This window comes from Sminthopsis crassicaudata, chromosome 1, assembly GCF_048593235.1.
Source record: "Sminthopsis crassicaudata isolate SCR6 chromosome 1, ASM4859323v1, whole genome shotgun sequence".
Lineage (NCBI taxonomy): Eukaryota > Metazoa > Chordata > Mammalia > Dasyuromorphia > Dasyuridae > Sminthopsis > Sminthopsis crassicaudata.
The window spans coordinates 606,933,212-606,949,902 of NC_133617.1; the positions used below are offsets into that span (position 1 = coordinate 606,933,212).

The following is a 16,691-nucleotide window of genomic DNA, read 5'->3' on the forward strand; positions in this document are numbered from 1 at the left end:
GATTATACTTATTTTGTATTTCTTGGCTTTTCATTTCCCTCACCCCATCCCCACCTCCCAATGCCTAACACAGTGAGCCCTTAGCAAGCCCTCCCCTGATAATTAAGGTTTCAGGGAGTTGTAAATTTGTTAAGTCATTTGATGAGTCCATCCACAGACCTTAGCAGGATCCATCTTAATCTATTCTTAGTCTTTCCCAGGGAAAAATAAATGCTTTCTTTTAAATGAGTTACAATATTCATATAGAGCAGTTAGGTGACATAGTAAATAGAATGCCCCAGGCTTGGGGTCAGGAAGACTCATTTTCCAGAGCTCAAATTCAGTCTCAGACACTTACTATCGTGTGAGGCTGGGCAAGGCATTTCATCCTGTTTGACTCAGTTTCTGGATCTGTAAATGAACCAAAGAAGAAACTGGCAAACTATTCTAGTATCTTTGTCAAGAAAACCCCAAATGGGGTCATAAGGAGTTGGGCAGGATTGAACTGAACTGTATTCATAGAAAAGCCTTCAATTAAATGAATCAGACTCATAGAATATTAGAGCAGAAAGGAATCTTACAGAAATGAGGCCTAGAAAGCTCAAACCTCAACACTGAGCTAGTTCTCTTGTTTGGGAGAGAAATTTTTAGAAGTTTTTGGAACTTCTGCTTCAGGGTCTACTTAAGATCTGGCAAGGAAAAGAACACTCCCTGAATTTGGAGCCAGGAGAGATCTGGATTCAAAATTTCCCTCTGACACTATGGATGGGATCTTAGACAAATCATTAAATCTCTGAACCTCATTTTCTGCTTTCTGCGTTGTTGTGTCATATCAGTTAATGTATATAAAATGCTTAAAATTTTTTTAATAAAATACTTCAAAAATCTTTAAGTACTTTATAAATGCCTCTTACTCGCTTAGAATCTACCTCAGTCTTTATTTGAAAATATCTAAATTTGATTGGTATAGAGCAGCTTCTTTCCCCTTCCTATCTCAGCTTTTCTCACATCCTCAGATCTGGAGGAAGGTGACATTTGTTCACAGGTGACATTTCAGAAGATGTGCTCCGGCTTCTTTCGGGTCTGGTTGCCGAAAGGGTGGCGCCAACCACCCGTAGGCTGTGTAAGTTTGTTCTGTGGCCCGCAAGGTTTTCCCCTCCTCAGGACTTCCCTCTCTGGAGCTGTGTTCCCATTTTCCCGCTGGCTCCTCTGTTTTTTTGGGATAACTGCCTGGTCTCGCTATATCTGAGTAAGGACTCTGACGGATGCCCTAAGGTGAGGGGAAGGTCTTTGAATCTGTTTTGTCACTGGACAGGCAGGGCTGGTGATGGATTAGTCTTCTCCCCAGGCAGTTCTGGGTCAGTAGAAGTCCAACTGATAAGTTTTTTTCCAGAATCCAGTAACCTAGAAACGCCGCCAGCAGGGGTTTTACCTCTTTTGTGGCTTTTTTTTTTTTTTTTTTTTTTTTTTTTTTGCATTGATTTTAAAGTTCAATCCTAGCTGCAATGCAACGTCTAATAGTAGAGCCAGAGAAATAGGTAGACACATGCTGAATGAATTGCTTTGGAAATAAGCTTTTTTGGATAAGGGGGAAAAAAAAACCCAGTGTGGGGGAAAAGGAAAAAAACAAAAAGCAAAAACCTTAACCAAACTTTTTTCTTCTGAGCATTGAAAAGGTACAATATAATCATTTTTTTTTCTTCCAAGTGACCTCACTGATGTTGAATGAGCTCTATCAGACGGTGAGCTCCTTGAGATCAAGGCACATCTCCAGCGCTTAGCACGGTGCCTGGCACTTAGGGGATGCTTAACAAATGATTTACGGACTGAGAGCTCTGTATTATTTTTTAAGTGGAGTTTTTTCGATCCCAGTGATTCATTGGGATACCAGTCTCCTCCTGACTTCTGGGGATCCTTCTGCAAGACAAAGCTTCGCTCTGTGAGGTGCCCTCTGTCAAAGCAGTTCCTGTCCTCAATGATGGTATGCAAACTCCGTTTTCCCCCTCCCCCTCCCTTTGCAGACGTCCTTGAGCATTTGAGACGGATGTGAGAGGGTTTTTAGTCCTCATGCAAAACAACTAACTAAACATAACAGATGACATCAGCTCGGGCTTTTCAATTCCTGGATGGCAGCGGCGTGTTAATCCAACCTTCATCCTGGATTTCATAAACTAAAGCAAGAGAGGTTGGCAGGAGGACAACTCAGCCGGATTGAGGAAATTGATGACGGCGGAGCGTGAGGGCAACCCAGCGTATAAAACTCATCCCCTTGTAGCCCGATGCTCAGCTACTTCTTTGGATTCTTGACGGCTGTATCCCGCAGCCAGGACCGCGGGGCTCTAAGTTGAGCGTTCGCCTCCCAAGTCCAGCCTCCTTGTGCGCCAGCCCGGGAATCAGCCATGAAGGGCCTCTGGCTGCTGTTGATCACTCTGCTGGGACCTGCGCACCTGGAGGCGGGCAGGAGTAATAGGTACGCGGTGGACTGCCCCGCTCACTGCGACCCCAACCAATGCAAAAGCAGCCAGCAGTGCAAGCAAACCGTGCTGGACGACTGCGGCTGCTGCCGTGTGTGCGCAGCATCACTCGGGCAGACTTGCTACCGCACAGTGTCGGGCATGGACGGCGCCAAGTGCGGCCCGGGGCTGTACTGCCACTTTTCCAACCAGGAGGATGCTTTTGGCGAAGAGTATGGCATCTGCAAAGGTAAACACGGGGTTTGCTTTGCCCGATTGGCCAAGCATCAGGTGTAGGGTTCTGCTCACTTCTAACCCCAAAGGAGGTCTTAAACTGATGCACGCCAGCGGATGCATTTTGCAGGTGGAAAAACTGAGCCCCGGGGGAAGCATTTATATGGCATAGACTTGGAACCAGGAAGGTCTGGGATCGAATCCTAACTCTCAGAAAATTACTAATTGTGAGATCAGGGCAAATTTCAATCTCAGTTTCTTCAACTGGATATTTTATATATAGTATGTATGTATATTAGGATTAACGGAATATTATAAATCTAATAGCACCTACCTGGTAGGAATACTGTGGGGATCAAATAAAATAATCTAGTACAGTGCTTTACAAATGTTAGACGTCATTATTAAGTGAACAGCTGAAGGCCACACAAGGGGTAAATAAATATCGGAGATATATAAACTCAGGTTCTGTGGTTCCTGTCTCTGCACCCTTTCAACTACTTTATTAAAAGTAGTTTCAATACTTAAAGGACTGTTTTAGAACAAAGAATCAGGTGGGGTGCTTACACACCTAAGGGGAGGAATCGTCTTAGGTAGACTTTAGGTAGACAAAAAGACATTGGAAACAGTGGGCAAAGACAAAACTGAACACACACACACACACACACACACACACACACACACACACACACACACACACACACACACACAGCAATTACAGCAATCAAGATCACTTCAGTTTAGGAAGACCAGCGGAGAAAAGCATCAAAGAAAGGAAGATTGCAACATCTTTCTTGGAGAGCTATTAAAGACAAGCTAGTTCATCTTTTGTCTTGGATATTTAGTGTGCATCTGCCCCAGAGACAGTGATCTTTCTTGATGGGTAATTCTTTGAGCAGAAAAGATTGTAGGGTGATAACAAGTTCTGGTAAAATATTCCTTGGGAAGTAATCAAGTGGATTTAAGAATAGTTTAAGAGAATACCATCAGTCTTCCAAACTCTTGCAAAGGGATTCTCTGATAAACAGAACAAAATTCAATTCCCTTTAGACTAGAGCTGATCATTTAGAACAATATATATTATATATATATATATATATATATATAATTTAATAATATATGTTAATATATATTAAATTATATATATATAAATATATTATACATAATATATAATATATATTATAATATAATAATATATTAATAATATATAATTACATATTTATACATATAAATAATATAAATATATATATAAAAATATATATAGAACTAACAGATAGATGAAATCTGAAGGAAAGCAGCTCTAGAAGTTGGTAGGACACTTAGTCTCTGTTCCCTTGAATCTGCTTATTAAAAGCAAAGCATATGGAAGTGTTGGGCAAATTTATTAAAACTTGAGTGATTTTAATTAAAAATATTTTTGAGTCAAATTTTAATAAAAAAAAAAAAGCAATGCCTGTTTAAAAAGCTTTACCATATTAGGAAACTGCTTTCTCTTCTTTAGGAACTATGACAGTAAGGAAAAACAACTTATGGTAGGTGAAAAGAGTTAAAAAGTGATCATGTTTTACAAATTTAAAAAAGAAAACAATAAAACATTTGGTATATTAGTATTTTCTTCATTTTATTGCATTTGTAATGAAATTATGCCTTTAAAAATGCAGCCATCTAAGTATTGAGATGTTTAAACCTATCTAATAATTCCTCAATATTTAAACATAATTTAGAAATTAACAACTTTCTCACTCATTGAAAGTGCCAAATACTATGAAATGTGTGTTTTAAATTCTAAATATTATTATTGTTGCAGTTGTCATTGTAGTTATAATCTACCAGGGCAGCCACTGTGAAACAGTAGGAATGATGGAACTTGATGAAATATCTTACATATCTCATTTATTTGGCAAATTCTTACTGTCTTTCTGTTTCTCTCTCTGTGTCACACATACACCCCCCCACACACACACAGAGCTTTTATTTTAATAGAATTGCATTTTCTGTAAATAGCAGGTCATATCAGCCAAAAAAACCAAGGCTCCTTGCAAGGAAATTAGGGAGGAAGTGGTTAACACAATAATACTTATAATATAGTGAGTATAGCCTGTAGATTGCTTTTCTCCTGGCATGAAAAGGTCTTTTTAACTATATGCTCACATCTGGGTGAAGAGGCAAGTTGCAAAGATTCCAAATTCTTGCATCAAGCGGTCTTCCACTGGATTGATGTAATAACTGTTGAGTGATGCTGATTCTAAAGAGATTTTTAGGATTCTTCTTTCAGGCATCTTTCAGATTCTAGAGAAATTTTACTTTGGATACTTTTTTCTCTTTTGGCAAGAAACATTGGTTGGGGAAAGCTTTTTTTAAAAAGCATATTAGGATGACATTTTAAAAGTTATTACATTTTGTTGGAGTTAGAACTAAGTCTTTCAGCTGTCCAAATTAGCTAAAGTTTGCTTGTGTCTAAATGACCCCAAACATCCAGATAAAAACTGGTGGTTTATCCAAGTTTCTGGTTATCCAGATGTTTAGTGATGTATGGCCAAAATTTAAATGGGTAGTCACTGAATCTATGTATCATGTGCCTAACATTGTGCTATGTTTTGTGGGTGACTAAAAAAAAGTTTATCTGGGAATCCAGCTGAACTTTTAGGTTGCCTCTGCTTATGTATATATATATATATATATATATATATATATATATATATATATATATATATATATATATATATATATATAGCCTGACTCCCTTGAAGTTGTCTGCGTAACATGTGTTTCAAGCCTTTCTACATCCCTCCATATATTTTTTTGATTAATGTCCAAGAATAATGATTTTTTATAGTGTTCTGATTACTCTTTGTAAATAATACACTGAAACACTTAATCAATGATCATAGAATTTGAATTGGAAAAGAATTATAGATGCCATCTAGTCAGTTTCATCACCTTCACTTTATAGAAAATGAAATGAAGAGCCTGAATGATTGGAATTGCTACTAAGCAACAGAGATGGGATTTAAAAGCAGGCGGTGTCACTCCCAATTCAAGATTCTTACATTTATTTCCCAGTCAACAGTATTTTTTGTTTCTTTTCACCTTATTTCAGTGTGAAGTCCTTGAAGCAAGAGTAAGCTCCTTAATAATTAGCAGGCAACTTTGAAACTTATGTAGTATTTTTGTTGGACTTCAGGTTTCCAATGGGCTTGATCATCACTTTTCTGAGAGAAGGCAAGTGTTGTTATTCAATCATATCCTAATCTTTGTGATTCCATTTTGGGTTTTCTTGGCAAAGACACTGGAGTGGTTTCCCATTTCCTTTTCCAGTTCATCTTACAGATGGGGAAACTTGGGCAAAGAGGATTTAGTGATTCGTAGGGTCCCACAAGAAGTATGTTTCTTTTCTGATATTGAATCTGAATTCAGTTCTTCCTAACCTCAGGATAGAGAGCCAGGCTCTCTATGCACTGTACCACATTAACTCCTGTAAATATGCCTATTCCCGACTCAGAAAGGATTAGTAGTGGTGGAATCAGGAGAAGAATATTTTTGTCTGCCTCTTTGAGGGGTACAGCTGAGGATGGAACTCTTGCTTTCTTTCTCCCCCTTCAAGCTGAATCTGCTGTTCCCTATGCAGAGTCTGAAGTTCCTCTGATCTGCTAATTGATTGCAAAGTAGATTGTGATATAGTAGAAAGCTGAACTTAGATTCATAGACCCAAGTTCAAATCCCAGCTCTGCCCTTCATTACCTATATGACATCCTCATCTGTAAAAAGAAAAACTTAGTTAACTTATTTTAAAAAGTAGGGTGTGCGCGTGAGCACACGTGTGTATGTGTGTGTGTGTGTGTGTGAGAGAGAGAGAGAGAGAGAGAGAGAGAGAGAGAGAGAGAGAGAGAGAGAGAGAGAGAGAGAGAGAGAGAGAGAGAAATCCCATTGGACTGACACTGAAGAAATATAGGGTCTAGTGCCATCTCTATTACCAGCTGACACTGGGGCCTCAGTTTTTCTAATGTAAAATGGGATCTTTTTCTCTGAAGTTCCTCCTACCTCTAAAATGCAATTTTTCCCTCTCTGGAGAAAATGGCTATGTATTAGCAATGTTTCTTCTGTTAAATTTTATGACAGAAATAATTAAAGGAAACAGCCTAACTTAGTGGATATAATACTGGCCTTGGAGTCTGAGAAACCTGTATCTGAATCCTGCAAGACAAATTACATTTCTTAGCCTCAGTTTCTTCATATGTAAAATGAGGCTAAATCATAATTGCAACATTTACCTTCTTAGGTCTACTGTGAAGATCAAATGAGGCCATGTATGTGATATCAGAGTTGGAAATAACCATAGAAATTACTAGGCCCAATTACCTAATTTTTAAAAAAAGAAAGAATTGAAATTCTCCATTGCACCATTATTATTAATCCTTCACTTAATTAGGTTTGGCATTTCTGATCTGTTTGGAAAGTACTTAAGTCTGAATTTTAATTTTCATTTTGCATACATAACAGCTAAAGAGTAGAAATAATCAGCTCCTTCACTAAACTTTTTTTTTTTTTTTAAATCCTGAAGATTGTCCTTATGGTACCTTTGGAATGGGATGTATACAGACCTGCGCATGCTCTTCTGGCATATGTGACAAAGTTAATGGAAAATGCATAAAATTTTCCTTTTTCCCATCAAAGTTTTCCAAAAAGAGATTCATATCTTCTTCAGGTAAGTTCTGACTTTCAGTTTCACAAAATTAGAATAACGATGTCCTGAATCTATAAATCACTTTTACTAATTAATAATTTTTATTTTATTTTAAGAAGATGAGTAGAAAAAAAGAAGGGGTTGCTATGTATTCCCAAGGGGAATGTATGTAACTTAAGGGGAATGCAGGCTAGTTTTTGTTATTTATTTTTTTAAAAAGATTTTTTTTTGGTAAGACTAAAGCACATTGTTTAAACATTAAGGGATTTCTTGGAAAATTCTTCCTTTTCACGAAGAGAATGGATCTGGTTCTTAGCTAATTAGTACATTTCTCAGATGCAAGAAGTTAAAAATTAAGATATGGAAGTTCAATAAATTCCTCAGTGAGCACCTTTAGGTATTCACTAGCCAAAGTTACACACCTTCTGTTCTCACATAGAAAGAATAATTTCAATGATGAAATATTGAAGCCAGTACATTATAAGTGAACTTTTTTTTTTAAAAGGACTTTGGGAGGCAGCTAGGTAGCCCAGTGAATAGAGCAACAGCCCTGAAGTTAGGAGGACATAAGTTCAAATCTGGCCTCAGACACTTAACACATCCTGGCTGTGTGACCGTGGGCAAGTCACTTAACCCCAATTACCTCAGCAAAAAAACAAAATAAAAAAAAAAAACCACTTCGATGCTCATTTATTGTCTTGAAATAGCCAGGTTTAGTCAATATTCCTGAAAATGTATAGATATGGAAGTAAGAAATGTTTGAGTAATGAGTGATATTATTGAAAGAAGTATTCATCTATTTGGCAAGTCCAGGCACTGGCCAATCTCTCATGGTTTCCAGCAGATTCCTGGCCATAGGCTTATTGTTTTTTTAATTGTATGTCTTTAAGAACCTGAAATTACTTCTGCAGAGGTATTCCCTCTGCTAGTACTGATTTCCATCCTTGTGCATGTTCAAGAATCATAGCTCTCATAGGTTGCTGTGGCCTGGCATCCAGACTTTCTGAAGAATTACCACTCTGTTGTCTTGGCAATGAGCTTTGGCCAGCCTAGTTCTCTGATGGCAGCCAGCCCATCCAAATTGTTTCTAAGTTAATTGGGGAAACCGCCAGAACTCACAATCTACTGGCACAGACAGGGTTATGTTCACCTTTGAGTACGAAACTGAGTACATATTAAACAATTGATAATTAGTCATTGTTAGGTAATTAATTAATATCATCTATTGGGAACACTCAGTGAAGGAACACTAATTGCCAATGCAGATGGACAATTCATTGGCAGCTTAGAATAGGAGTTCTTAATTTGGGGTAGGCACCCTGAGGTTCACGGACTTGAGGGTCCATAAACTTGATAGAAGAAAAAAAATACATTCTGATTTTTATTGACTCAACTTAAATTTACCATTTCCTTTAATTATGAATTTTTTTGAAAAAATAAATTATTATTCTGAGAGGGGTTTCACCAGATAGCCAAAAAATTAGAAATGTTTGTCTTAGTAGAACTAAGATTGGTACAGCTTGCTTAGGGGCACAGAACCAATATCAAAGTGAATCTTGAACTCAGGCAGGTCCTCCTGACTCCCACATTAGCTTTATCTATAATGTCATATTGTCTCTCTTAAATGGATAGCAAATCATTTTTATAATATTATCTAAAACTACTACTATTCACTAACAAGCTATTTGTTCTTTGAAATGTTAGATAATTTTGTCAGTCTAGATTTTCTGATCCCTTATATTTTATATTAATTACAAAGTAAGTATATATATGTATAAAGTGCTTTGTAAACTTAAAATGCTATATAGATGCTAGCTTTTGTTGTTTTGTTACTGTATTTGGTAAATGTTCCTATTACCTCAAACACAGATATTTTCTATGGCAGAGCATGGTAATGGAAAATTATATACAATTCAAATCATGGATTCAGTTATTCACATTATTTCATATAACATCACTATATATAAAACCTGCATGGTCAGTGTTTCATGTAATTTGAAAATATTTTGGTTGGCCATATTGCTTCCAATATAGATTCAAAAGTTGGGCACATATATGAGTTCTCTTCAGTGAGATCACATTTCTTCTTTCATTTTAGAAGTGGATACACACATTGTCAGAGTCACTATGTGGACTGGTTTTACAAAATGAGGGTTTAATTGATGGTGATTGGTGGGAGGTTATATCTGGAAATGAAGGCTGCATAAAAGCAAAAAATCATAAATAAAATCTATTTTATAAGATTTCCCCCTATTAACCATTTTCAGCTTTCTTTTCTACTTTGTTTTTTATAAAAGTCTGGGGTCAGAAAGCATCATGAGAGATCCTCTTGCTTATTCCCCTCTATTAAGATACACTGAGATGAAGATCTAATCCTATTCCCCTGTCCTTTTTGTCATTGTATAAAGAAAGAGATTTCACAGCCTCCCAATTTAGTCTGCTCTAGAGTTTAACAGTCCTCAACGACAGGAAATTCTTCTGTATGTCTAACTTACATCCTTCATGTTGTACCACAGACACCATTTCCTAATGTTCAGTTCTCCATAGGAAATGAAAAGCAGCTGTTTTCCCTAAATTTTGTTCCCTTCTCTTCATTTTTTGTCAGGTTACACAAAGACCTTTAGTTCCACCTTCATCTCTTATGTTCAAATTAATTTTGGGGTTGGAGACCAAGTATGAGTGAAATAAAAGACTTCTGAACTCTTTGCCTTATTCCCCCTTCTTTTCCCACTGTGCATTTCCCTTGATTGGCCAAAGGGACAAGAAAGGTCATTGTTCATATATGCCCGGGAAACCTGCTTTATATATTTTTGATTGTGAGCAGGAATTTCTGGAAATCTCATGTGAGCTCATTCTCAGGAATCATACCATGGAGTGATACACTACATATTCTTTTTTTTCTCCTTGTTTTTGTATATGAAGAAACTCAGGCCTTATAAGTTTAGGTGACTTGTTCAAGGTGACATAAGTAGTAGATAAATGAGGCAAGATTTGATTCCAGGTCTTTCTGACTCTTAACTCAAAGCCAGATACAATGAATAATATCTCTAGGAACTTAAACAGCTGCCTGAATGGTCTAAGGATTGTAGATATTCCATAAGCTTAAGGTATATGAGCTAAAGAATATGGAGAAATGACTCTTTAGTTTCTAAACTAGCTTTAAAATACATAAGAGGTTAATACATAACTAGTCTTAAAATACATATACTGCCATCAAACTTCCGAGCTTCTTAGGACCACATGGGATCTTGAGAATCAACTAGTCTGGTCCTTACTAGAAACAGGGGTTTCTCTACTTCTGAATTCCCTTTAACACAAAAATTTAGCATCTATGGAAAACTTTAGCTTACAATGGGCCTTTTAGGAAGATACCATGAAAGCTAGGCTTCTAGATCTATAGATAGATGCCCAGAAAGCAGGAGCAGCAGTAGGTTTCTAGACTTGGTAACAGAAAGACCCGACTTCAAATCTCATCTCAGACACTAGCCAAATACAATCATGGGCAAATCATCCAATCTCTCTTGCAGTGTCATTTTCCTCATCTGTTAAAAAAAGCACCTTCCTCAGAGGATTGTTGCAAGGACCAAGATCATCAATTATTGATCATTTATGTAGCTCTTATTATGAGCTAGACATTGTGCTAGTTTCTGATGATACAAATGTAAATAACAAACTAGTTTTTACTCTCAGAGAGTTATAAAGTACTTTGTTCCAGCAATTATTATAACATGGTTGATAAGAAAATGTTTTCCCGAAATTAAGGATTTCAAATACAAAGTGATAATTTTCTCGAAAGTCTCTGAGATTTTTGGAAGTAACAAAGACAGCTGGATCTGATTTTTGTTCTTGACCTTACAGATCATGACATGGCTTCTGGAGATGGCAATGCAGTCAAAGAACAATTTGTGAAAAACAATGCAGCTCATCCTCCGGTAACAAAATGGCTAAAACCCCGCTGATATTGGGTGTGGTTCGATGGACAGCCAAATGAGTACTCCCCTTGAAGATTGTTCAATGCACAGTCACACATTTCAAGAGCAAGCTAGCTTATTCAATAGGAAAACCTGATTTCTGGAGACCAAATGTGATCCAGTGTGATTCCAGTGGGGGGAGGGAAGGGGAAGATTACTTAAATTCTATCAAATGCATATGGCTGGAAACTTTTAGATATTTGTCTTGATAAGTATTTGAACATTAGACATATTCTGGATCCATTACATATATAGCAATAATGAAGAACTAAAAGAAAAGATACTTAAATAATACCAGTATTCAGATGGGGTGGCCAAAGAGAAGACATCCAGAGTTAAAATTCCCAGCCTGTCCTGTGATTGGGATGGATACTGACACCAAAGTCCCAACAATGAGGAATGGGAAGACTGGGAAGGGGTGGGATATAGGATAAGAGATATATGCCAACCTTGGTTCTTGTAATGCCTTTTAATTCAATGTAATGGTTGTAATAGGATTGAGTGCTTTCTTTCACATTGAGAGAAACTAAAGGAAATCTAAATGAGAAAACCCAATGGAAATACGTGAGATGGATGTTTGCTGCCTATATGAAGATTGTGTAGATATGGGTAACACTGAGGACTACTTATGATATCTATAGACTCAGATGACTTGCAGAAGGATTTTAGAAATTATTTTAAAAATTACTTTCCACCTCAGAGAAAAGATATAGAGACATTTTTGTTAGTTTGGGGGGTAAAGGGTAAATATTTATATATTTTTATAAAGATACATGTTACTATGATTCATCTTGTATGCCCATATCTATCTCTTTCTTGAGGAGGTGATCATGGCATGGTAATGAGATGCTAATGAGAGAGTTGAGAGAGCTGCTAAAGGCAGATTGAACTTTCCAAATATGAGTAGCCCACTAGCTTGATGGCAATTATAGAAGTTATAAGCATAAGTGCAACCTCAAACACTTCAGCCACATGACAATTATTTTTTGTTAGGTTTCCCCCCAAAATGTACTGTGACTGAAATGTCATTCAACTTCACAATTGCAAATGACTCCTTGAGTAAGGCAGTAAAAGGAAGGCTAATTTTAAACCAGTAGCTGATATTATGACTTTTCAACTTTGAGAGATTTGATGCCTCTTTTTTAAAACCTGGAAAACGGGGATATATGGTGGAAATTGGGGTACATTTATAATGATCCTGGCATAAGCAACACCACTATATGAGATGCTGGCCAGGAACATTTACAATCTATTTTATTTTGAGTTAAGAATTGAGTTATTATTATTATTGTTGTTGTTATTATTATTATTATTTAAAAATGATTTTACTATTTACATAGTTTATTTACATAAATTGTAGGCTCTAAGTTTTGCCAGAGTTGTGAATGACAGGTGGGGTCTTTGAATGTAAACCTAATAAGCTGTTTGATTTTTCTTTTTAAAAGGATATGTTTATTATTGTTCAATAAAAACCAACTGCTATTATTGTGGGTCTGCTCTTGATTTGGTGTTGTACTATTCAGTCTGGTACTCTTACCTCTCATCAGGACTATTACAATATTGAAGTGGACCTATAGATTTCTTATTCAGCCTCTACAAACTGTTAAGTTAAAATATCTGAAACATAGGTCAGACCATGTCACTCCCTATTGAGTAAGTTTCATTCCTTGTAGGCTAATATACATGTTTCTGACATTTATAAAGACCTTGACAATCTCTTTTTAGCCAAGTTTTCCTTGTCCTCTCTATATTACAGCCAAACCAATGAGTCAAGTGTTTCTTGTGCTCTCTGCCCTGAAGGCTCAGTGTAGCTACTATTCCCGAAAAGCTTTTCTGAGCCTTCTAATTGTTAATGCTCCCCTTCTCATGGAATGACTTGCTGTATACATTCACTCCCCTCATTCCAACAATTTGTTCCAACTGCCATGAAGGCACAGTGAAGTAGGCACTGTAGAATGCTTAGATTTTTGTCAGTCATCAAAGATCCAAGTTCATCCAACCTTATCTTAGGCCATTTCCAGTCATCCAGACTTTTGTCCTGTCCCTAGAATTTGATGATTCTAGAAGAGAGAGTGAGACTGTCCATCTTGTGCCCCTTTGTCCGACTTAATCCCATTCATGCAAAATTCAACATCACTCTATGATGTCATTAGTTCCTTTAGAAAGCAAAGTATCAACAAACACAATGACAATAATGTTATTCTTGATTTGGATAGTTTTAGTTTCTCTCTAGCTTCCATTCTAGTTGATAATTTGAAAGTACTTTCCTCATTGACATTCCTGCTTAAAAAAGAAAAAATCTCCCTTTACCCAGTAGGGCAGCCTGGGACTTGAGCAACATCTTTAGTTCCTTTTCACAGAGAACTCCCTAGGAAGTAAGTTCTGTCAGCCCTGAAAGGGATGGGGAAGTAAAACAAAATTCGATGAATCTCATTTACCTATGTATAGGTTTTCCTGTCCCTACCATGAATCAGCAGCTAGACATGTTTGCAATGACTACGGTTTCCTCTCTGTCACTGCCAATATTGCTCATTTTTAGTGGTTATTTGTTTTCCCTGATCCTGAAGGATTAGTTAGATAAGTTCCATTTTCTTTCACTCACATGAAACAGCCAATCAATCAGTCAAAGTCATTTATGAAGTGCTTACTAAATGCCTAGAATTATACTAAGCATTTTAGATAAAACATAAAAACACTGTTCCTATCAACATATAGACAGGATATATATAATATAAATGGGAGGTGACCTTGGAAGAAAGGTACTAGCAGTGAGAATAAACAGGAAAGGTTTCTTTTCTTGTTTGTTTGTTTTAAAATGTTTTTATTGTGTTTGTTTTTTCCACTTAATAGTATTTCATTTTTCCAATTACATGCAAAGATAATTTTCAACATTCATTCCTACAGATTTTTCTCTCTTCTTCCTCTTCCCCCTCCTTCACAAGACAACAAGCAATCCAGTATAGGTTAAATATGTGCATTTCTTCTAAACTTAATCAGTATAGGTCTCTTAAAGAAGCTTGAAGGAATCTTGAAGGGAGCAGGGGACTCTGGCTAGAGGAGAGGAAGGAGGACAATCTGAACATGGGGGCAGAGAGATGACACCCAGTAAAAAAGCAGGTATGGTTTGTTTTCTAGCATTTTACAAAGTAACTAAGGGAGATGATCAAATAAACCAATATTTAGAAAGCGCAGAGACATGTGATAGAATTTGGATCTACAGTCAGGAAGACTGGTTCAAATCTCACCACAGACATTTGCTAACTGTGTGACTGAGCAACTCACTCTCTCTATTTTCACATCTGTAGAATAAGGGAACTCCATTTAGGGTCCCTTCCAGTTCTGTCTATGACTATAAATCTGGAAGGACCCTTAAAGGTCACAGAGAGAGATTATAGAGGTGATGAGAGGCAGAATCCATATTTGAACCCATTTTCTCTGCCAGTCTAGCATTCTTTCCAATGCACAGCACTGAATTGATACGCTTACAAAATGCTTATAGGTATGAGTGTGTGTGTGTGTGTGTGTGTGTGTGTGTGTGTGTGTATTCAGTACAATGAAAAATTGACAAAACTAAGCCCATCTTTAACATTCTTGACCCCTTCATATATTTAGATTAGTACTCTAAGCATAATTCTAGTAGAGAGAGCATGGGCAGGGGGGCAACTAGAGATTGCAATGGATAGAATACTGGCCCTAGAGTCAGGAGGACTGTGTAACCCTGGCCAAATCACTTAAACCTGATTTAAACAAAAGAAAGAGCATCAGACTTGGAATTTAAAAGACTTGACTCTGCTGCTTATTATCTATGTTCTTGGGCAAGTCTCTTCCTTAGCCTTAATTTCCTTATTAGTAAAATGGAGATTACATAACAAGTTTATTATGAGATAGATACAAAATATTTCATAACATATTTTTGTTAAATAATATATACTTTAGCTCATTAGTAATAAATATTTTAACAAATAAGTTTTTCTACAACAAACCAGGTTAAAGTCATGCCACTTTAGCCATCAAGACAGTGGATCTGTTGAATCCAAACTGTTGGGTCTGTTTATTAACCTTATGCAAGGCACTGTCCTAGGTGCTAGGGATACAAAAGATACAAGGATACAAATTCCCACTTGTAAAAAGCTTACATTTGAATGGGGAAGACAACAAGGATATTCTAGACATGGAGGATCATCATTGGTGCACCACTGGTGCAAAGGCACCAATAATGGAGAAGGAGTTCTGTGTGGCAATCAGAGAGGTAGCCAGTTTTACTGGATCAAAAACAGGAGGAATAATGTCCAGTGAGGCTAGAAAGTAAAAAAGACTTTAAAAGCTAAACAGATGAGTTTATATTTTATTCTAAAGGCAATTGGGAGCCAATAGATTTGTTCAAGAAGTGAATGGCATGGTCATCTGACTTGGTTAAGGAAAATATCTTGATTAAAGTAATTATTTTATTATTAGTTAGCTAATGGTCAAGGCTAGATTTCTCTTGACCTGAAGTTCTACTTTTTCGTTTTTTTCATTCTTTTTGTTTCATTTTGATTCTTAATGATTCTTTTTTGAAGCCTTTAAATGCTGGGATTGAAGATTTTTAACACTGAGATGATCTTTGTATCAGGAAGATTATTCTGGTTCTGATATGATGTGAGGAATTAATGAGGATGAGAGAAGGTCAAGGTAGAGAAGAGAGGTTCTTTTCACCTCATTGTTACAAATACCTTTTACACATGTATATCTATTACATATATTGTATATGTTAATATATAGTTAACCTGATATGACATATGACCTATTTTCAGATTTGCATTCATTTACTATATATGTATGTTTTTATTAACTATTACATATGTATGCTATATATGTGTGTGTCTATGTATTATTTTAGGAAGATTCTGAATATCACTTGGCAGGTTAAAATACCAGGCACTAAGGTTCTTTCTTGAACTAAACTGCCAAGCATTCACAATCTACTACAGAGAGCACAACTTTATTATTCTGACTATATTGTTTGGATGCCAAATGTATGCTTGCCAAAAAGACTATTTTATGGAGAGCTCACACAGGGCAAGTGTTCAAGTGGTGGTTAGAAAAAGCAATGCAAAGACATTCTCAAGATCTTTAGAATTGATTGGATGACACAGGGAATAATGGCACAGTCCTGTACAGCATAGTGTGCTCTCATCAGAGAAGGTGCTGTGCTCTATGAGTGAAGCAGTAGTTCAATAGAAATGCAAGATGCTCAGTTAGAGAATCCATCTCAAATGTTCACATGGACTAGTTGTGCTTGATCTGTGGTAAAGAATTTGAAGCTCATATTGGTCTAATCAGTCAGTCAAACACACTGTAACTTGACTCTAATATCATTTTGGTTCTGCT

At 36.7% G+C, this 16,691-nt stretch overlaps 1 protein-coding gene across 1 annotated transcript; it reads left to right on the forward strand.

Annotated features, from left to right (window-relative positions):
- The first annotated feature begins 2,153 nt into the window (after positions 1-2,153).
- On the forward strand, positions 2,154-12,806 carry ESM1 (endothelial cell specific molecule 1). The gene is made up of 3 exons (XM_074282516.1): positions 2,154-2,682; positions 7,228-7,371; positions 11,209-12,806. Exons 1-3 carry the CDS (start codon positions 2,379-2,381, stop codon positions 11,307-11,309), a joined length of 549 nt encoding a protein of 182 aa, XP_074138617.1. The 5' UTR covers positions 2,154-2,378; the 3' UTR covers positions 11,310-12,806.
- The last annotated feature ends 3,885 nt before the right edge of the window (positions 12,807-16,691 follow it).